General features: G+C 34.5%; 3 protein-coding genes across 4 annotated transcripts; 2 read left to right on the forward strand and 1 right to left on the reverse strand.

Annotated features, from left to right (window-relative positions):
- The first annotated feature begins 394 nt into the window (after positions 1–394).
- LOC130748059 (uncharacterized) lies at positions 395–5,103 on the forward strand. Of its 2 annotated transcripts, none has more exons than XM_057601145.1 (5): positions 395–799; positions 2,050–3,297; positions 3,676–3,822; positions 3,913–4,093; positions 4,692–5,103. In XM_057601145.1, exons 1-5 carry the CDS (start codon positions 560–562, stop codon positions 4,868–4,870), a joined length of 1,995 nt encoding a protein of 664 aa, XP_057457128.1. In that variant the 5' UTR covers positions 395–559; the 3' UTR covers positions 4,871–5,103. The 2 variants fall into 2 exon arrangements, with proteins under 2 accessions (XP_057457128.1, XP_057457129.1); XM_057601146.1 differs by having other exon boundaries at positions 659–799; positions 2,036–3,297.
- Positions 5,104–5,203: 100 nt separating this feature from the next.
- On the reverse strand, positions 5,204–8,106 carry LOC130748346 (uncharacterized). The gene is made up of 4 exons (XM_057601541.1): positions 7,665–8,106; positions 6,099–6,233; positions 5,736–5,834; positions 5,204–5,528 (listed from the first exon to the last, which is right to left on the reverse strand). Exons 1-4 carry the CDS (start codon positions 7,966–7,968, stop codon positions 5,392–5,394), a joined length of 675 nt encoding a protein of 224 aa, XP_057457524.1. The 5' UTR covers positions 7,969–8,106; the 3' UTR covers positions 5,204–5,391.
- Positions 8,107–15,061: 6,955 nt separating this feature from the next.
- LOC130749878 (bidirectional sugar transporter N3-like) lies at positions 15,062–17,114 on the forward strand. Its single transcript, XM_057603242.1, has 6 exons — positions 15,062–15,488; positions 15,847–15,883; positions 15,988–16,198; positions 16,293–16,454; positions 16,545–16,664; positions 16,761–17,114. The coding sequence occupies exons 1-6, from the start codon at positions 15,437–15,439 to the stop codon at positions 16,956–16,958; spliced, it is 780 nt and encodes a 259-aa protein (XP_057459225.1). The 5' UTR covers positions 15,062–15,436; the 3' UTR covers positions 16,959–17,114.
- Positions 17,115–22,146: the final 5,032 nt, after the last annotated feature.

Consider the following 22,146-nt stretch of genomic DNA (forward strand, 5'->3'; position numbering starts at 1 on the left):
TGAATTCATTCATTAGAATAATAATTTCGATAACTTCCTTCTCAAGTACAGGTAAAATGTAGGGTAATATTACATTGAATCCAGCACTACCCATATATTGGATACCTCATTTGTCAAGTTTTCGAAAACTCAATTAAAAACACACAAACAAGTTTTTGAAAAAACAATGCCCTAAAAACGCATTATCGAGTTTTAAATCCCAAAATATGTTAAACTATCCTACCGAGTTTTTGCAAAACCCCGTAAATAACGAAACATGATATATTTTAGACCATTACGAAAGTGGAGTGTGAATGTGAATAGTGTTAATATCAACCCCTAAACTCAAATTTTTGGTCACTATAACATTTTTATAAAGGCCTGCCCAAAATGGACTTATAAATCCCATTATCCCAAGAAGCCCAAAACCTTACCTCCCAAACAGAGAAACTTCTTAGACCATTGCAGTGACCTTCAGCTCGCACAGTGCCATTCATGGCAGCGCAACCTCTGCGGCGGCGGTGAGCATAGCAGGCACGGCGGTGGTTCGTATTTCCAAACGCATCAAGCGAAATCAACGATGGCTCTCTTAATCAAACCTTGCCTCCTTCTCTGCCTTCTTCTTCTTCTTCTTCTCTTGCTTCCGATTCCGTCGCCGGCGGCGGGCGCAGAAGAAGAAGAGTTTTCCGAGGAATTGCTACTGAAGCCGTTACCCGATCGCAAAGTACTCGCGCATTTCCATTTCCAAAGCGAAGCTCCTCTCGCTGAACACTCCTTCGCCCGTCACCACCATCTCTTCCCCAAATCGATTGCGCAACTGGTGTGTGTACTTTTCTTCCTTTGCTTTTCTTTACTGATCATCGATTTCGATAGCGAAATGCAATCGATTCGAGTAGTGTTCATATGAACTTGGTGTTTTGCTTTTCCTATTTTATTGAAATGCATCTAATGTGAGTGATTCAAGTTATTTAAATTTCATAGATTATGTCTATATTGGTGGTTAGTTTACTTTAGGTTAGTTTTAACTTTTTCAGTTTTTGTTTTAATTCATTGCTTGATGTGTATATTGCAAATCTTATTCATTGTTTGTTGCTAATTGTTAATTTGGCAAATTGTTAAAAATTTGTCAATTAAATACAAGATCAGAGATGAGAATGAAGATACTAGTTCCACTTAGAGTCTGTTTGGATGTGGACCAAAGCGTACTTATTGGAGCTTATTCAGTGTTTTTGTTAGTTAATAAGGTTCATTAAGTGATCTTTAGTCCGTATCCGAACAGGGTCTTACTCAAGACCTGGACTTACCCTCCCAATTTCCATTCTAAAACTAGAGTCTCATTATTCTTTTTATACCCTCAAGACGGGATCCCCGTCTCTTACTGATTATGTAACTAGCCAACTAACTTTTTCAACTAACTACAACTGCCGAATCTTAACAGTTAACTTCTATTTTTTCTACTAGCTGATTCAGACCCTATTGAGGTATTGAATTCTGTACATGAATGATCCCTTGCCAGAGAGAAATAAATGTTTAGCATTCTTGAACCTGTTTTCCCTGTTTAGTTGTGACTGGCACCATGTCATGTCAGCTTTTCTATGATCTTCAGTCTGCTTATTAGATTATATTAACTACAATTCATTTTGAAGATATGATTACAAATGAAATATGGAACTCTGACTGAAATCACCATCCAAGTACAGTATTCTCAGGTTTTGAGATGAGTATTGTTTAAACCTTCGATTAATTGATTTGTTCTAGTAGTAGCCTTGTACATAACACATTATTAATGGAGATATAAACATGTGAATATGACTATTAATCATGTACAGAATGTTATAGTAATACAATAATTCTTATCTACGCCATTGAGTTTTTAGTGGTGTATATTTTCTGTTACCATTTCATCCTAAATTAGAAAATTGCGTTGAGAGGGAAGTCCTTCACTTGACATAAAATATTAATGAGCCTTCTGGAATTGTAACGATTTTTTGTTTGATTTTGTTATGCTGATTGCTCATAAATTTTTCCTGAATATACTAAATAACATGTGAATTAGTGCTGGATGGACAGGTTAAGAAATTTCATATTAAAGCAATGGAGTTATCTTTCACACAAGGTCGGTGGAACTATGAAAGATGGGGTGGATTTGACCCAATATCAAGCCGCAATGCTAAGCCTCCTGGAGTTGAATTGTGGGCTGTCTTTGATGTCCCTCTAGACCAGGTTGATGCTTCTTGGAAAAATTTAACCCATTCTCTGTCAGGTCTCTTCTGTGCTTCAATCAACTTCCTAGAGTCTTCTACCTCTTATTCTGCTCCTAAATGGGCATTTCAATCAGCTTTAGGCAGTTTAAGATATGGTACACTGCCACGAGAAGCTGTCTGCACTGAGAATCTTACTCCGTGGTTGAAACTCCTTCCTTGTAGAGATAAAGCTGGCCTCTCTGCCTTAATGGATAGACCATCCATTTACAGAAGCTTCTACCACTCTCAGCGATTGCACTTGTCAATATCCGGAGCTTCTGCAGATGGGTTAGATTCACAAGTTATCCTAGAACAAACTCTTACAGTTGTACTTCAGCCAAATATTCAGAGAGCTGGTATGAACTATCTCAGTGAAACAAAGATACAACCTAGCTGGTCTCTGAGTTCAATATTTGGGAGAAAAATCAATGGAAGATGTGTTCTTGCCAAGTTGAGTAATGTCTATCTTCAACTTGAGAGAGGTCTAGTTGCTCAAATTGAGAATCTCCAGAAGAATACTGCTGTATATGCTGCTAATGACTCAGGTCCAGACGATTTTAGAAGGAATATTGGCTTTGAATTATCTGTTATGCCTGACAGGGTGCATAGAGAAGTGGAAAAGAGCTCCTCAATTCTATATGAATATCCAATCAAAGAGTATAAAGACACTGAACAATTTGATTTAGGATTAACATGGAAGCATCCAGTTGTTTGGTCCAGCCCACATGCACCTTTATACGCCAGTAGATTTTTAATGGGGAGTGGAAATGAAAGAGGTACGATTTCAATATCCATGAAATCAACAGAATTGAGTCAGGGCTTCATTGCGACCAATAATACTGGTGAGAGGTGTAAGTTGCAAGTTAATGTTCTCCAAATTGTGCCTTGGTATATTAAGGTATATTATCATACGTTACAGTTATTAGTTGATGAAAGGATTCAAGTAGTCTCAGATTTTGTTGAGAGAATGCGTGTTTCACCCTCTGAAGACAAAGTATCGACAGGGGTGATGGAGCTGGTTCTCAGATTTCCTTGTGAAGTAAAGTCAGCTTTATTAAATATAGAGTTTGATAAGGTTTGCTCTAATTTCTATTTCCATTTATATTTCTTCTATATATTTAACTCACTTTTTGTTTGATTGACATCAAACTCTATAAGTCAATGTTATTAAGGAACCTCGTAAATCTTAATCAGAAGATCATTCTAAATAAAGAAGACTGCTGATGATATTATATGGAAGTAGGAGAAATCATAGGAAATACGAGTTTGATAGTTGGTATACTTTATGACCTTCAAAACTCTAAATCACAGAGAACAGACTATAACTAAATGACATTAGATCCTGGTTGAAGCTATCTATGTGATATATTCACCACAGACCCTTTTAGGATAGAGGATCAGTTTCTTCTTCAGATCAAGTTTGTTTTTGACATGCTTTTGTTGGTCTGCCTAGGGATTCTTGCACATTGATGAATACCCTCCAGATGCTAATCAAGGATTTGACATTCCCTCAGCAATAATAAGCTTTCCTGACTTCCATGCTGGTTTGCAATTTTCTGATGACTCTATAAGCAAGACACCAATGTTGTCTAAATTACAGGTTATTTAAATCTGCACTCCATCTTTGCTCATAACTATGCTGCATACAAGATTCCTCTGTCATCCCTAACTGTCTGGTTCTTTACTGCAGGAAAAGAGCCCTGTTCTCTCTTACACAGAAGTTTTGCTTGTACCATTGACAACTCCTGATTTCAGTATGCCTTATAATGTCATTACAATCACATGCACAATTTTTGCATTGTATTTTGGATCTTTGCTAAATGTACTCCGGAGACGAGTTGGAGAGGAGGAAAGACTTTTGAAAAACAAAGGTAATTCTCGACACTTCTATTGTCTGCATCCTGGTACATTTATTTTTTGATAAGCCTAGTTGTATTGAAAAGAAGTACAAGGGGTACTTCAACCCAATACAAAAGTAACAATAGTTGTTTATACAAAAATAAAGGGAAGTTTAAGGAGACGCAGCTGCATCCTGGTACATAAGTAACTTAATTTTGTACAACGTTGAGTAGCCCTAAGGTGGTAGTGTTTGGGAGACATCAGAATAGGTTGGATAAAAACTCAATGTGGTGCTTTTATGAGTTGTGGTTAATAAAGCTTCCTCACTTAACACCCCCTAAGCATCCACCCTTCTAAGACTCACTCTGTTCTCTCTTTGGGTTAGTTTACCAGACTGTTACCTGATACCTTGATACTTATGATAGTGTGCAGTTATTACAAACTAGTCATGCAAACATAGTAGTATGGTGATATGTACTTCTGAAATTATAGATTTAAGTTCAGGTAGAAGAATTTAATCTAAACCCTATGGTCTATAGCCCTAGATTTATGTATTTCTTCCCTGCCCTCCCTCTCATATTTTCATGTTTTCTTGCTCAGTTTCTAATATGTGCATTTTTCTACTTGTAGATGCAACCAAAGGTGCGTTCCTTCGTCGAGTATTAACTAAATTATCTTCCAAGCTTAGAGGGAGATCACCGGAATCTACTCAACCACGATCATCATTATCCTTCATTACTCCAAAATTGATTCTTAGAGTACTAGTGGTTGCAGGAATTGCAGTTGCATGGCACTACTACTCGCAATGATAGCATCCAACTTTGGTAGTTTTAGGTGTACCATATTCAGATTGCATGTAATTTTTGTACAATACAAGCCTTTCTTCCACATCTTGACGCTCTTGCCTTCATGTTTGCTTTTTAATTGATCAGAACAACACATGATTACATGTAACGCATGTAAATTAAAAAATTGGTTATAAACAAATTTTTGTCCATCTGATTTTTTATTGGTAATAGAAATTGTTCTAAATTTTGTTTAATGCCATGTATTACTAATGTTGATATTTAAATAATTTAGAAATTTGATTGCTTCTAATTAAAGGAGTTTCTTTATAGTGGTTGCACTGCTTACTTCTTTCCAATTTTTCAACGAAGAAACTGGATATTCTTAGCCGACAAGAGCACAATGGTTTAACCTGTACATCCTCTGCGACACTAAATATTATCTCTTTGATATTTTCAGGGTATCACAAATCAACACATTCACAGCAATTACTCAACCATGAAAAAAAAGCACAAACTACATTTTTCTTCTCTACGAGTTTTTATTATCTAATCCTTTTGTAATTAGCTGCTACAATTGCCTCATCTTCTCTTATCCGCTTCAAATTCTTGCTCATGTAATTGCATGTAATCTGGCTGGGTGAAATGCTGCGAGGGAGGTCATCGACTTTATCTCGAATACCTGTGAAGAGTGCATCAAATGTGTGTCAATGTTGAGGCTGATAGACAAGTAATGGAGGAGGAAGGTTTGGTTGAAAGTTTACCACAACCACAAATAATGGAGAGTAATGCTGGATATAACAAAATATACAGATTACAGAACATGAAAACTAAGGCAGTTAAAACAGAGAAAGAGCATGACTAAAGAAGGGTTCAAATAAGAACTTGCCTGACTTCTCATCATTAACTTTTAGCTTCTTGAAATTTAGTAGGTTGGCATCTTCAAAAAGTTGTTTCCTTTTGCAGCTTAGGCCATTCAGAATCTCACCTTTTAAAAAGGATAGAAAAAAATATTAGTTAAAATGAATATAAGTATGACTGCAAAATTACAAAATATTTCTTGAACATTTCATCAAATGGCTTTAAGTGTTTATATATTCTTGAACACAACCAGCTTTAAGAAATATATCCCATAATGTTATTATTTATAATCATTAAAATAAATTCTCTGTTTTACATTTTGTCCATGACTCTGTAAACATTGTTTCAAATGATAGTTATATATGTTCTTCACAAGTAGCTAATCACACACCTAAGTTGCTCTGTCTCAACTTTTTATTCTTGAGCAAGTTGATAGCTTCCAGTTGAATCCCTCTACTACTACAAGCATGCTCATCTTCTGTTACTTTGCTGGTCCCACATTGATAATCTTGAGAGTCATGTCCACCTGCATTATCAAACCTCATCAATCTGGATAAGAGAAAATATGGTTTAACTAGAAATACATAATTCACAATATCAAACAAGGCACAAATCATATTTTGAACACACAGATATAGAGAACAAATAAGAAAAAGATCGGAATTTCCTGAGATTACACTGAAAAACCAGCAAGAGCTACTGACGAAATGTTATCTTCAAATATAAACTTTGTAAGCAACCATGCAACACTATTGAAAGAACTCAACCAAGTAAAGAACGGATATAATATCAAATTGAGAAAGTAAATTTCTAATCCCCCATAATGTCTTAGCAAAGACGAGCTCAAGACAAACCTGCATTGCCTCAAATTCTTAAAAAAGCAAGACAGCCTCCACTGCTTATTCACTCCAAAACTAACCTAAATAAATTTGACAGCTTTAGAAATATCACATAAAATCATTCATCTCTTTTCACCCAACAACTTGAACTTTTGGAAAAGTAGGCTCATGATATGTGATTAGTCTGTATGATTAAGTGGTCCAAAGTCCAATCCCTACTACCCCCGATTATTCTAATACGGAAGCAGAGTTCCAACACAAGGCAGACAGGCACTACAGCTCGAAAGCCCTCATAAAGCCCCTGACATTGGATGCAGCTGGAAAGGAGCTGCCAACAAGTGAAGTAAGATCTCATTTTCAAAGTACAAAAAGGGTATGCAAACCCCAAGAGTTGTGAAGAAATATTCCTACATGTACAATGGCTTCATTCAGAGCTCCCTATATCACAAACCCACTCTCCAAGTTTGGGGATCATTCTTAATCCTCCCCAGTGAGAGGAGTAAATCTTGACCGTTAGATACAAATGTGAATAATCAAGATCAAAATATGAAGTCGACTTTTACATTTTAAGTGCTTATGTCACACCATTGAATAACCATCAATGTATTGCTGTTTGGTAAAAAAATTATCCCTCTCACTAAATACACCCCCCTATATCAGGGTTTTAAATTACAATCGCAGTCCGGGTTGCGGTCATGTCCGTAAAATTGTGAATAAATACAAGTTGATGCAGTCGCAATTGCAAGCACAATGCAGTTGTGGGGACTAACCATCAATGTCCTGTTTGGTCAAGATTTATCCCTCTCACTCATTTTCTAACTAGATACATGCCCCACCCCATATACCAGGGTTTTAAATTGCGATTGCAGTCGCCTTATGTCACGAAATTGTGAATAAATGCGAGTTGATGTGATCACAATTGCAGTCGCAATGCAGTTGCAGGGACTATAAAACCCTTTATGTAGCGACCGACAATTTAAAACCCTACTACCATACACAACTACATTCAATAGCTTCATTGAGGACCAACCATCAATGGTCCAACTTCAACTATCAAAGAAAACTAAAACCAGCTTAATAAAACATTTAAAATAAGAGTAGTGAGTGAAGAGACATACGTTTATTCCCAACTTTACAGAACTTCCCAGTAACAACAAGAGCATCCCGGTTGTTTTTTCCAGTGGACAACCCTCTAGCAGAGAAGAAAGAAAGCAGAGACTTCCAAGTCACAGAGGAAGAAACTAGGTCCACCCCTCTACTGATAAAGTGGCCATTCAACCTCATTGTCGACGCGTCAAGCCCAAATGCTCGAGCTATGGCTCCAAGGTCGATTCTCTGTTCATCAGAGACAACGAGTTGAGTAGTCACCTTTGAGAGTGAAGGGCATAGAAGCTTTATCTCTCTGGGTTTTTTCTCCGCCATGTTAGTAAATTTAGCAACAATGGTTAGCTACTACGTTTTGAACTCTCTATGAAGCTTCAGAGGACACTCTCATGCTCAGTCTTCAGATGTTTTGGTCGCAGTGTCTCTGTTTCTATTGCGAGTATGATGCCAATGTTTTCTGGAAGTGTCTACACTCTTACATTCAACAAAGCAAAGTAGGTCAGCGTGGGTATTTGGGTCGGGTTACATGGATCGGGCCTCGTGTACCCGACCCATTTCAAAAATTGATTTTGAAAATTTAAGTGTATTTTTCTTAAGAGATTAAAAATAAATTTGGAATATTTTGAAAATTACTATAATTAATTGATAAATTAATGATAGGTAAATATCAATGTTTGCATAATCGAATCGATTATTGAATTGGTGGAGGTACCGGTCAAAGTTTAACGGTTGAACTAATGGTAGTTAATTTTTTTTTTGGAAGGCAAAGAAATGTATTAAATAGAAGTACAAGAGGTACTTCAACCCAATACATCAAGAGTTAAGAGACAAAAAAATAAAGTACAAGGGATAGAGCACACAAATTCTCTATATAATTTCTAATTTTCCCTGCCAAATGCATTTCAATTTAACCCCAGCCAAAATATGTATTCTATTTATGCAGACTACATACCCAGTAGCTTATCCTAAAACCCTTGCTGTCATATATCTACTCAGCTAGAAACGTCCCCCTCCCAAGCATTCTTTAGGATTATGGCTCCATTCAAAGAAAGAGTAAGAGAAGCCTTTGTTCTTGTGCCTTAGCCAGTTCCATGATCTAAACTTTATAGCCTCCCCAACCTTGAGCAAATCAGATTCTGCATTTTTGAATATAATGTCATTTCGCAATAGCCATATAGACCAGATACATGTGCACCAAATCAGCATCCATCCCTCTTTCTTAGTACAATTAACCTGGTAGAAGTGTTGTTCAAAGTGTTCACAACAGTCATTTGGGATTACTGATTGGATTCCCCACCATCAGTAGCTAGTGGACGTCAAGCGGAATAGACCATGAACGTTGTTAATAAAGTTGAATTTGATTGATTTGCTTATGCTTGATAACAATATATTAAAAGAAGGTATTTTCTATTGATACTATGTGTTCATTAATGAAACTTAGGAGTTGATATCCTAAAATCAACCAAGAACCTTGAAATTGGCTTGAAACATTAACATCGGCTTGAAACTCTAAAATCGATCTTGAACCTTAAAATTGACCTTTAACTGTTATATTGGCCTTAAGCCTCAAAATCAACCCAAAACCCTAAAATTGACTGTGAACCTTAAAATCAGTTCTAAACCCTAAAATCAGTCTTGAAACCCAAAAATAAGCTTGAAACCAAAATTGGCCTGAAACCCAAAAATCGACCTTAAACCCTTAATCTACCTCGCCTAAATCGTGATGACCTTCCCGACCCGCCCAACCCATCTTGATCAAACCCATCTTGATCTTAACTCTGATTCACTTGAACTAACACCAACCTGCGCGACGCTTACCATACTTTGGTGGGTTTTGGCCCTTTGGGATTTTTCTCGTGAGGCTTTTTGGCCCTAGTCCATGTGAGCTTGGGCTGACCCTACGGCTTAGGCTCAAATTGAAAGCTCTAGCTCATTCTAATAGGTAAACCCCTACTTTATTTGTTCTTTTAATTAATTAAGTATCGTAAATTAAACAATTGTAATTTACAGGTGCAATATTATAAATATTATAAATATTATTGATCCCCTGCCGTGAGGTTCCGTTTCATTTTTGATGATTCTATAAACGGCGCTGACGTGGATTATATTTTGTGAAAATTATTAGGGTGCCACGTAAGTAAATTAGGGTTGAAAAAATAAAAAAAATAAAAACCCAAAATAAAATACCCAAGTAAAATCCTCAAACGTACTTGAGTTTTTTACTTTGGGTTTTTATTTTATTTTTATTTTTTCCAACCCTAATTTACTTACGTGACACCCTCTTTAATTGAATATTTTTCACAAAATATAATCCACGTCAGCGCCGTTTGCAGAATCATCAGAAATTAAACGGAATCTCACGGCATGGACTTATCACTATATATTATTTTCACATTACGGGCTTATTCCACCCAAAATTTTTTGTAGAGGCCTTAACCAAATGACCCCTATTTTAGAGGGACCTCCAACATATTTTATTTAAGCCTTTTCCCAGTGATGGTGATTCTTTTGCATTTCAACGGACTTCTAGTTGTAAAATGTTTACATTCACACTTTTTACTCTTGTCAAATTCACTTTATTGATTCCATCGGTTAAAAACAATAATTTACACCAGAAATTAGTAATTTACAAACTTTTCCCCTTTATAGTTAATTTTATTTGCTTGAATTACCGACGTGAGTAGTTAAATTTCCAATATCTTTGACCGCGTGATTACTACATTATGTATTTTGAATTTTGATACGATATTAACATCTCTCAATTGCAAAAAGAATTTACCATATCAAATTTCACAATCTCATAATTTATTAATTATTTTATTTCTTTAATTATCAAGCACCATAAAGAATGTTTAGATACTGTTAGCACCCAAAAATTGAGAAATTCAGCTAACTGCATCGATTGTTATTTAGTTGGTATGAATTATCTGAAATGATAATTGATTTTAGTGAATTGAGTTACAATTCTGTAGATCAGTTGTTAGCTGATGAATCGATTAATAATCAGTTGCTAGATGACGGATCGACTATCAATTAGTCGTTAGCTAATAGATTGGGTCTTAATTAATTGTTAGTCGATGGATAGACTAATAATTAGTCGTCCGTCAATGGACTGAATGATAATCACTTGATTTGGTCTTTCTGAATTAGGCATTGTTTCGTCTTGTTGTTAGCTTTCAACTTATGAATGACGACTTATCACCCATTAGTCGTTTGAGTGACTGCATCAGCTGAGTTTGGACTTTTGAATTGATCAAATTTTTTGGGCCTTGAAATGTGATGAGTTGTTAGCCCAAATTCATTACCTAAGTAATTTTATTGGATAATGCACGTGGTAAAAGAGATAATGAAGTTTTTGTTGATATTCTGCGTAGATATTGAGAGTTTTACTGTAATTAATTAATTTCAAGTGACATTTTCATTAAGCTAGAAGAGAAAATCGAATGGATCCATATGCCACAAATATAGGAACTTCATGTCAAACTGAGATAGCGGAGTCGGTTGATCAACTTGGAAGGGAAACCCACTAGTTGATATGACGGTTTTTTAAGGATGTGATACGATGCCATGGTCTTGAATGTTTGTATACATGCTCAGTGTCTAGAGAACGTGGTAGTCTAGTAGACTTCATGGAAGATAAACAACTGTTGTGATCAGGTGTGAATATTTGCCTCTACAAATAGTCATTTGAGGCTCATTTAATTTGTAAATACAACACAACAATCAATACAATCTACAAATTTTCCGTATTTGCCTTTACTTTTTAACACTTACTTTATTCTAGTTTTTGTCGCCGCTCTCAGCTTTTATTTTCAGTCTTGATTTTCAAGCTTTTAAGTCTTTTATTTATTCATCTTAGTTGTTTTCTTAGTCTCAAAAACCTACTTCGCCTTCAATCTATCCATAGCAATCCTTCAAAGATCTTTGGAAATAATTACGTTGATCTCTCAACCGACTCATCACATAGATTCATTTTTTGTTTTTGGCTTTAAAAAAACGTAGTTATCCTATATATACCCAAATCTATTTGAATCAACAGATACGTAGTGAAAAAAATATGATGGACGAAAATCCCGATGAACATAAATAAATTTATTTAGTTTCTATGGCTTTCTATTTTTATTGACTTTTCATCATAATTTTATAGTTTCACCATAATTTTTTAATGTGTGTAAGACATCATATTTGAGTTGGAAATTATGCACAAACTCAAGTAATTGGAACAATCCCAATCATTGAAACAGAATTGGAAGGGATGGATACGACAAATGATGAATGGCGTTGGAGCTAGATATAGGTAGTTACCCTGATGAGAGGAAATTACATGTTGGCATGGAAGTGGTGATTATAGAAGATCAAGGTATCATAACAAATATCATTGAGAAGAGGTTCTCATTTTGTCGTACTCGTAGCTTTAGCATAACTGCAAGGAAGGGAAGGCTTGAAGAAGAATAGAAATTAAAAAAAAGTGAGTGATTCTCTGTTTCTCACACACGTAAAACCTTCAATTTGCACACAAAAACAGCTAGCTGACGCTATAAGACATGCATGCAACATAACAACATTAAAGTGTGACATGTAAGGGAAGAGAGTGGTGAAAGAAATGACATTGGAGCTGACGCACCAATACATGGTTATTGTATCATGCAGTGTGATGATCACTCTTCAGAAACGGTTCGAGTGAGAGGCGAAGCCACGTGAATCTAGCCCTAGCAGCAACGTACCCGTACCTTACATGTCTCAAAATCAGTATCGTGAATAAAACAATCTTTTCAAGACTTCAAGTTATGAGCTGCATGCCACATATCCAACCCATGCCTTCTTTATTTAGCCAACCTAGTATTACTATTTTTTTATGATTATTCTCACAGCGGAAAGCGGCATATGGTGTGTTTGATTGCAGTTTTAGTTTTCAGTTTTTAAAACAGTTTCTCATAAACAATTTTTAAAATCAATTTTAAGAAGAAAAAAGCAATTTGAATAACATATTTTACAACAGTCAAAAAATTGTAATCTGAAAACCAAAAATTGAAACAGAAAACATCTTTTACTTGTTCTGGTATTTTAATTTTAAAAACTAAAATTTGACAACTGTTTTTGAAAACAAACAGGTTTTTAAATTTTTCAGTTTCTAAAAATAGAAAACAGTTCTTGAAAAGTGTAATCAAACATACCCTAATTCTTAAAAACTCTAAGATGACATTAAGGTGTTATGTTTCTTCCAACATGACAAATTATTTTTCATACACACTGTTCATAGATTAAATACTCGATTAAGCATTGAGGGACTTCAACTGTCTATCTACCATTTATGCTACACTATATTTAAATATATTTTATAAGACAAATGTTGCATTTAAAAAAAGTACAATAAGGGACACTCCAACCTTTAATACCTAAAAAGAAAATATTAGGATATTAAAATTAGGAGAAAACTTGATTAAGTTTTTATATTCATTCCATCAAGACTTTCATCAAATAATGACGCGTGGATTTTATTTCTGAAAATAAGTACTAATATTCATTAAGAATTTCTTGTTGAATTTTAAAAAGTTATACCTGTGTCATTATTTGATTGGAAAACTTGACACAATGGATATATAAAACTTGATATATAAACCTTAAAATTATCAAGTCCACAGATGACAGCAAATAAAAGTACGTGATGAATAAAATTACCCGCACCACAAATATCTATGACTTTATTTAATGGGCATTTTCTTTACGCATTTATTTATGGGGCGGCCTATATATTAATGCCCGATATCTAATATGTCTCTTTTTTTTTTTGGTTACAAATGGAAAATCTAATATGTCTCTAAATGTATATAATATATTTTCTTAATTGCACTCTTTTATGTGTATATGTAAGTAAATAATAATTATAAATAAGTGTATATAAAAGCGCAATTTATCTTTCCGATGTAAAAAAAAGGAAATAATAAAAATTTTATATATTTTTTTTAACTTCATGTTATAGCACTGTTATAATTTTTTAAATAATTTAATTATCTTAAATGTATTTTAATTATAGATAAATTTTTTATTTCAAAAGTACTTGAGCATGAGGTATGATTGTATAGATGAGTTTGTTTTGAATCAAATTGCAGCCCAGATTCAAGCGCGTACGCCTCCTTTGGGCTGGTGGTTGGTGGTTTGGTGTTTTTGATCGGAGTCGGGTGCTTTATCCTTTCTTTTGGTCTTTTGAGTCCTTATGGTATGTAGCTTTTGAGCTTTTATTTTTTGTTGAGTTTAGGGTTCTTGAATGTTGTATAGTTTTAAAGTTTGATTTCTTTTGGAGATCGTACTTCATGGAGGGTGATTAGCTTTTTGTTTCTACTATATATTCACCCCCTTGCTTGCTTTGTCACCTTTTTAGCTTTGTTTTTCAAAGCTGTGAAAAATACACTCTTTTGCTTTCTAAAAAAAATTCACAAATACATATTCATGGATGTCTATGATACCAGCCATGGATATTTTATAACTCATTGGTATGAAACGAGTATGTCTTTTTTGTTAAGCCAATGAATAATATAAAAAGGCACAAGGATGTCACCCATAGTACAAAGTATTAGAAAATAACAAAGAGCAAAAAATAAACGAGTATGTATGTGATTTTTTTATCGATAGAGCAGGGTGGTGAATATGTACCATCTCATTGACAAATTAGTGTATCTTTTCTAATCATGTCGGCACCGGTATGACACATGGCAACCAAACCTGCCACATTCTAGAAATGCCAAAAACGTTTAAGTGCATTCAAGTCCATCATACACCACCATTTATTTGCTACGTGTTTCTACTTTCTATTATCTTATCAGTTTGATGCGTTTAAAATTCACCAAATCCTACTCATTTCCGCTTTTAGAATGAAAAAACAAAACGAAAATGATGAATAACACCACATAACACCACTTTGCACTTCACCAGAATGGGGAAAAAATACCGGTTTAATGGTAACGGTTCCTGAACAACCGCTACCTTTGCATAAAATCATCTTATTATACACCATTGATACGTGCAGTTTATGAGAGTTTATAAGTGTTGATCATAAAGGGATTTACACCAATTGCAACTCAAACTGCTGCTTTACTATTAATCATAAGTGTTTATGTTAAAAAAAAAATTACAAATGGTCAACAACCAATTTAACAAAAATTGAAAAATTATTAAAAAAAACAGATGATATGAATTTTTTTTATTGAATTGATAGGATTTCGAGTTTGATTTCAAAATCGAATCACTTAAATCCTTATGTTTATTTGTACTTCAATCATATCATTCATGCTGAAAGATAGCTCCAGTGATATAGGAGCTTAGAGACATATGAGTGGAGCAGGTGAATGTCCCTGAAGGGTGCAATTTATCTTAAAAAAAAAAGAAACAAATTCTGAATTCTGTATTGCTGAGTTGGGATTTTGGAAAGACAAATGATTTTATGGTACGCTACCTACTGATCAAAGTTTAATTCCTCATGAACCCTGAATGACTTAATTACGCTGCAGCACATTCCCCTCATTTGTGCTACTTTTCTGTTTCAAGTTTCTTTAATAATTCTTCTTTTTATTTTTTCCCTCTCTCACTCCATAAACGTTTGTGTATAAATAGCTAGCATCATCATTTGATCAAACACACCCATCCTCATTCAGCTAGCGAAGCTGCAGAGAGATTGAGGTGTTGATTTTGAAGAAACCTCATCACCTAGGATAAGAGAGGCTTCCAAGATTGATCCATTGCTCATAACCCTCTCAATCAAATCTAAAGAGCAAGGGAACAAGGGAGAAGCATGGCTATGTCTATCACCTACCATGATCTGGCTCTCACTTTTGGCTTACTAGGTAACAAGCACTTTTTTTTCCACATAATCTAACATCATCATCTTTGATTTTCTTTTTTCTTGTAATAGCTAGTGAATGGGCTGCTGACCCCACTTCTTTCAATTATATATAGTTTTTTTTTTTTGAAAATAATTATATATAGTTTAGTCATCACAAATTTTTGTATTGATTGTTGAGAACCTCTTCTTGTTTTTCTTTTCCCTCTTCTGATCATAATTTTACACTCCTGTGTGATGTGTCCAAGAATTGATCAATTTTTTCTTTATAATGAAAAAATTGATAATCATTATAGATTATTTTAATTTTTTTTAATTTAAACAAAAAATTTCTCAATATTCTCCATTTAACATATGTGCAGGTAACATCATATCCTTCCTGGTGTTCTTGGCTCCCCTGTAAGTATATCACCTATTATTAGAACAACTTCCGATTCTAATATTCTACAATTTTGATTTACTAAATATAATAACATGAGAATTTTGCTTTCGTGAAATTGCAGGCCAACGTTTTATCGAATATGGGAAAAGAAATCCACAGAAGGATTTCAAGCACTGCCATACTTGGTGGCATTATTCAGCTGTATGCTTTGGTTATACTACGCATTGCTCAAAACTGATGCGTTTCTCCTCATAACGATTAATGCCATTGGTTGTGTTATAGAGATCATCTACATTATCATCTTTATAATCTATGCCAACCAACAAGCCAAGGTACAACAAAATTAAATCTCACTAATTTACACATGTTATGAAATTAAATTAAACTTTACACGAAATTAACTAATTTTTAATTGTGCACATGCAGAACTTAACGATTAAACTGTTTGTGGCAATGAACATGAGCGCATTTGCGATGATCCTCTTCATTACACATTTCACTTTACGACGTTCCCTCCGTGTCCCAGTCCTTGGATGGATTTGTGTCGCCATTTCAGTCAGTGTCTTTGCAGCACCTCTAAGCATTGTGGTAAGTCAAATTTTAATTCACTTCTTTTAATTCTATATTGGTCACTATAGATCTCACTTCATAATTAATTTTTTTTTTCTCTCTCAATAGGCACAAGTTGTCCGAACAAAGAGTGTACAGTTTATGCCTATCAACCTGTCATTTTTCCTTACATTAAGTGCAGTAATTTGGTTTGCATATGGTTTCTTTCACAAGGACATATGCATTGCTGTAAGTATATACATTGTATTAATTGAGTTAATTATTAGTTTAAGGAAAATGAAAGTAACTTAATCAATTATCATTTGTTTATCTTTGTTTTTTCAGATTCCGAATGTGGTGGGTTTTGTATTGGGGCTAGTTCAGATGGTGCTGTATTGCATTTACAGGGAAAATGGGAAAACGATTAATGAGATAAACATTGTTGTTGTAAATCCGTTAGCGTTAGGGAATGGTGAGGTACCCGTGTATCCAATCGCAGAGAAAAGTGTGCAGGATGAGAAAAACAATGAATGTCCAGTGTGAAGTGAAGTGATAGCCCAACCCATGCCGCGCATTGCGTACATATATATATTTTTATTGTTGTTATAACAGTTAGTTTGTTTTCGATCATGTGAGCGCATTACTATGAAGGCAAACAAGAGAATATATTGAAATAGTTTTGATTTTTTCAATAAACCAAACGTGTATTAAAAACTGAAGTACAAGAAGTACTCTAACTCATAATATATAAAGAAAAGTATAACAGCAAAGAAACAAACTAGATCAATAGAAAGCCAAAAGCATAAATAATTAATTGATATATGTTGAGCCACATCATGCATGGTTAATTCCATTGTCATCAAGAAACATGTATCAATTCTATTCTATGTTTAATTTTTAGATTACTGAACAGATCAATATCACTTTTAAATTAGTCATTCTTCAATTAATAGAATTTACTTTCCTTAGTTTTAATTAATGCTAAAAAGTTACTGTATTTACTAAATGTAATGAATGAAATATTTATAAATGATTACCAAGTTAATTTGTTTTTAAATATGCAAGTTTCAGATTAACTTTTTTTATCCTAATATGTTAAACTTGTTTATAACACAAAATTAAAAGAAGTAGACGACATGTATACTTTCTTAGACAAAGCCACTTTGTCCCAGATATTCTGGCTAATATTCATGGACACTTCATCATCTACAAGGGTTAGTTGGCGTCATGTGCAAAGGATATTAGAACAAACTAAAATACAATTTAAGCAAAGTTTTTTTGGTGTAGGCTAACGTAAAGTTTAGACCTCTTCCTCATCGGGTTAATAATTAAATTTGTTCCCTCTGTTTGTCACCGCTCATTTAATTTTAAGGCTTAAATACTCCAAAAGTCTCTATAATTGTAAAGGGAATCAATCCTGGTCCTTAAAATTTTTTTGTATCAAATGTAGTCTCTAAATTTTATTTTTTAATCCAATTGGCTCCAAAGTGTGTCTGTTGCTTATTGTTTCAATTTTTTTTTTGCCACTAAGCATTTCCACGTGGCTTTAAGCCTAATTAAAACCTAAATGAACCTCTCGTCAAAATTAACTACATAATCTTCATCTTCATCATTCTTCAATCCTCAAAACAAAACAAGAATCAGAAAAATCCAGATAAAAAAAGCAAGTACTCCCTCACAGAAACAGATTAGCAAAAGCTCAAAATAAAAACTCATCTTAGGCAACTCCTGTATCCTTCACAAGCCCAACAACCTTCACACAATATCTCCTCTAACAAGAATTTTCAGCAGCCAATCATAGGATTAGGAAGCAATAGATTTCAAGCCACCGGATTCATGGTCCATTCATAAATAGAATAAAGGAAGCCTTTAAACAAACCTTGTCCATCTTTGGCATCCTGTTGCAACCCAGAATTTAGGAAGAACCCAGGAGATTCCAGAAAGCAAAGCCGAGAAACTGAACAAGAGAACGAAGAGGAACTTGAAACTAAACGCCTCCAAAACCCACTCGCCGGAGAAGACGGCAGTGGCGGCGCCGGAGTTGACGGCGGCCGATCATCAAATTGATTTAGGGGTTTTGAAGCTGGCTTCAAGGGGAGTCTAGTCGTGATGTTGGTTTCACCTTTGGCTCAACCATCTCGCCGGAAAATAGGAGAGAAATTGACGTCGTCGTGGTGGGTCAGTCTCTAATTCTCGTCGCTTTCTCTCGTCGTACTTCTCTGCTCCTTCGTCCATGGGGCTTGTGGATGAAGCTCGTCGGAACAGAGGAGGCTACGGTGGTGGCTCTGTTTCGTTCTTGCCGAAGACAGGGGGAGAAGAAGGAATATGCTTGAGTGGTGGTTGTCACGTTGGGGAGAGGAAGAAGTAGCATGGTGGTATGGTGGTGTGGGTACTGCACCAGAAAAGGGAAGACAAGAAGGAGGTCGGTCGTGTGTGATGAAAAGAGATGACAAATTAGGGTTTTAATTTGGGTTTAATTTTAATTTTTTAAAATCATTTACACATATGCATTAAAAATAAAAAAGTAATCCACCTGGAAATACAGATTGGACAAAATTCATGCCACATCATGCTCAAACACACTTTGGAGCCAATTGGATTAAAAATATAAATTTAAGGACTACATTTGATGCAAAAAAAATTTAGGGACCAGGATTGATTCCCTTTACAATTATAGGGACCTTTGGAGTATTTAAGCCTAATTTTAATCTTCGCCCTGCATTGGTCTTTGTATATATTCCCCTGTTTATGGACTTTTTGGTCTCTGTCCTCACCTCATAGTCGAACACTGACATGACACGACACATACTCACATGTCATTGTTAATTTCCACATGTATAATTAATAATTCAATTAAAATAAAAAATATTAAAAATATTCTTAATCTTTAATTTCGTAACCCCATCGCAGTAGTAATAATATTAAAAAAAAAAAGAAAAATCTTACTTATGATTGTTCTTACATGAAGATGGAGGTCCTTCATCTAGGGTTTATGGTAGCCATTGTTAAGCTTAAGAGAGAACATGATTTATTATGAATAGGGATTAGCCTTTTATAGTGGGGCTGAACCCTAACCTAAATCTATTACATATAGGCCCTATACTTGGTCTGTTGGGCCTTAACAATAATAAACCTAAAATCCTAGTCACGTGCCAGATGTCATGAGTCTCGTCATTTAACATTAGGTTCCAACCCGTCAAAGCCGTTAGGTCCCTTGAATAGAGGTCGAGTCGCTCTTACGGGTCAAGACCTGTACACATGCCCGCAAGACGTTGAGTCCTTGTGCAGAAGGACGAAGTGCGATTTTAGCATTAGGTCTCGACCCACTAAGGTCGTTAAGTCCCCTGAAAAGAGGTCGAGACGTCCTTATGGGTCGAGACCTGTCCACCAGGCTATACGGGGTGGGACAGGTCCACATGCTCGCTAGACGTCAAGTCCTTGGCGCTCAAGGACGAAGTGCGTCTTTGACATGCTGTGAAAGCTCGGTCCCGACATCCTAGGGGCGAGACCGGCCCAATGGTGTTCTCCATTAAAAACCATAAAATTAGAAGAGAAACATTCTTTAAATTGCTTTCGTCAGCCTAAAAAAATCTCCCTAAGATCATTTCACCAAAAAATTAAAATTCAGAAAAACCAAATTTCATCTCTTCCTTTCCTTCTCTAGAAAAAACAATAAGCTAAACACATAAAACAGTAACTAAGAACCACAATTTAGAACCAATACAAAAGCTATCATGCTTCAAGTACCATCACAACTCCAAAACCTAGAAAAACCAAAACCCGCTCCGCTCTCTTCCTTTCCTTCTCTGAGAACCCACAATCAAGAGCCAATGCAAAAGCTTTTTTTTTTGGTTACAAATGGAAATGAAACAACGAAACAAACTAATTAAGCAAGAACGTCCTGGCAAAGCAAGGACACTACAAATGCCGGAGGCAAAAGCTTTATCCATGAATAACATTTCTTGTAATCATATTCCCGGAAATTGATCTATTCAAATATGTGAAATAGCGCACTTGGGAAATAAGGGCGTGGATAACATGCTTGAGAATAAAATAGTTATTGGAAAAGCTAAATGGTGACTACTATACTAACAATTAAAAAAATCTACGAGTATGTGAACATGCATGAAAGGGGGTTGTGCCTCTAACCGGGCGCAATGTATATAAAAAAAAAGATAAATACATAACAAGGCTAAGGTAGCGTTTGGTGACGGAACGGAACATGACAGAACGGAACGGGACAGAACAGGATGAGACAGGACAATAATGTTCTGTTTGTTGTGTTTGGTAACTTCAAGTCAATAGAACAGAACTATGATTTTAATCACATATATAACCTTGCATGTTTAATATTTGATTGATGAAAACAAATTGAACTCAATTGACCATTCATAGAAACCGTTTGTTATTGCTTACTTCATGAAATAATCACTTATTTCTTTAAAATAATCACTTATATATTGTTTAAGTTGTTTCAGTATGCTACTGAAAAAAACAGAAACCTAATTATTTATTTAAGCTATTTTAAGTGTGTTTGTTTCAAATAATCTGTTTTCAGCTTCAGCTGAAACAAACACAAAAAGTGATTTTTTGATTGAAAAGTGATTTTCCAAAATAAGTTGAATCAAACGCACTCTAATTGACTCGTTTATCATTGCTTAAAAAACTGATTTTACTCTTGAAAAAATAATTGATTTTATTTTAAATAAGTTGATTCGTATTTGACTACTCTAATTAAAATCACTTTTTTTTATCTCCTCTCATCAATCATCATAAATTTTCATGATAATCTAAAGTAATTGTTTCAAATAATTTGTTTACAGCTTCAACTGAAACAAACACAAAAAGTGATATTTTGGTTAAAAAAAGTGATTTTTTGATTTTAAAAGTGATTTTCTGATTGAAAAGTGATTTTCCAAAATAAGTTGAATCAAACGCACTCTAATTGACTCGTTTATCATTGCTTACAAAAACTGATTTTACTTTTGAAAAAATAATTGATTTTATTTTAACTAAGTTGATTCATGTTTGACTACTCTAATTAAAATCACTTTTTTTTATCTCCTCTCATCTATCATCATAGATTTTCATGATAAGCTAAAGTAACTGTTTCAAATAATCTGTTTTCTGCTTCAGTTAAAACAAACAAAAAAAGTGATATTTTGATTAAAAAGTGATTTTTTTTCTAAAATAAGTTGAATCAAACACATTCTAATTGACTTGTTTATCATTGCTTTATAAAAAAAAAGTGATTTTACTTTTGAAAAAATAATTGATTTTATTTTAAGTGATTTTTTGAAAAAGTATACTTTCATTTAACTTTGTCTACAAATATAAAAGTGCTTTCAAATTTAGAAGTGATTTTAAACTGTTTAGATATATAAAATTTCAAATATAAATTAGGGGTATTTTTGAACTTGCAAAAGTTTTAAGAGAGTGTTCCGTTCCGTTCTCTTCTGTTCCACCCTTTTCCAGGGAACCAAAGTGTCTCGTTTCTGGAGCCTTTTGTCCCGTTCCGTTCCATCTTAAAAACATGACAAACACAGAACAGAACCCATGTGTCCCGTTCCGTTCCCTTCCCACCTGTCTACCAAACGCTACCTAAGGTTGATTACATGTAACGTCCTTAACAGGGCACAAAGTCCTCACCCTCAATATTTTATTGAATATTATTTTCTAATAAATTTCTCAATTTTTAATTTAATAAATTCCTCTTCTAATTTTTATATGA

This window comes from Lotus japonicus, chromosome 3, assembly GCF_012489685.1.
Source record: "Lotus japonicus ecotype B-129 chromosome 3, LjGifu_v1.2".
Taxonomy (NCBI): Eukaryota; Viridiplantae; Streptophyta; class Magnoliopsida; order Fabales; family Fabaceae; genus Lotus; species Lotus japonicus.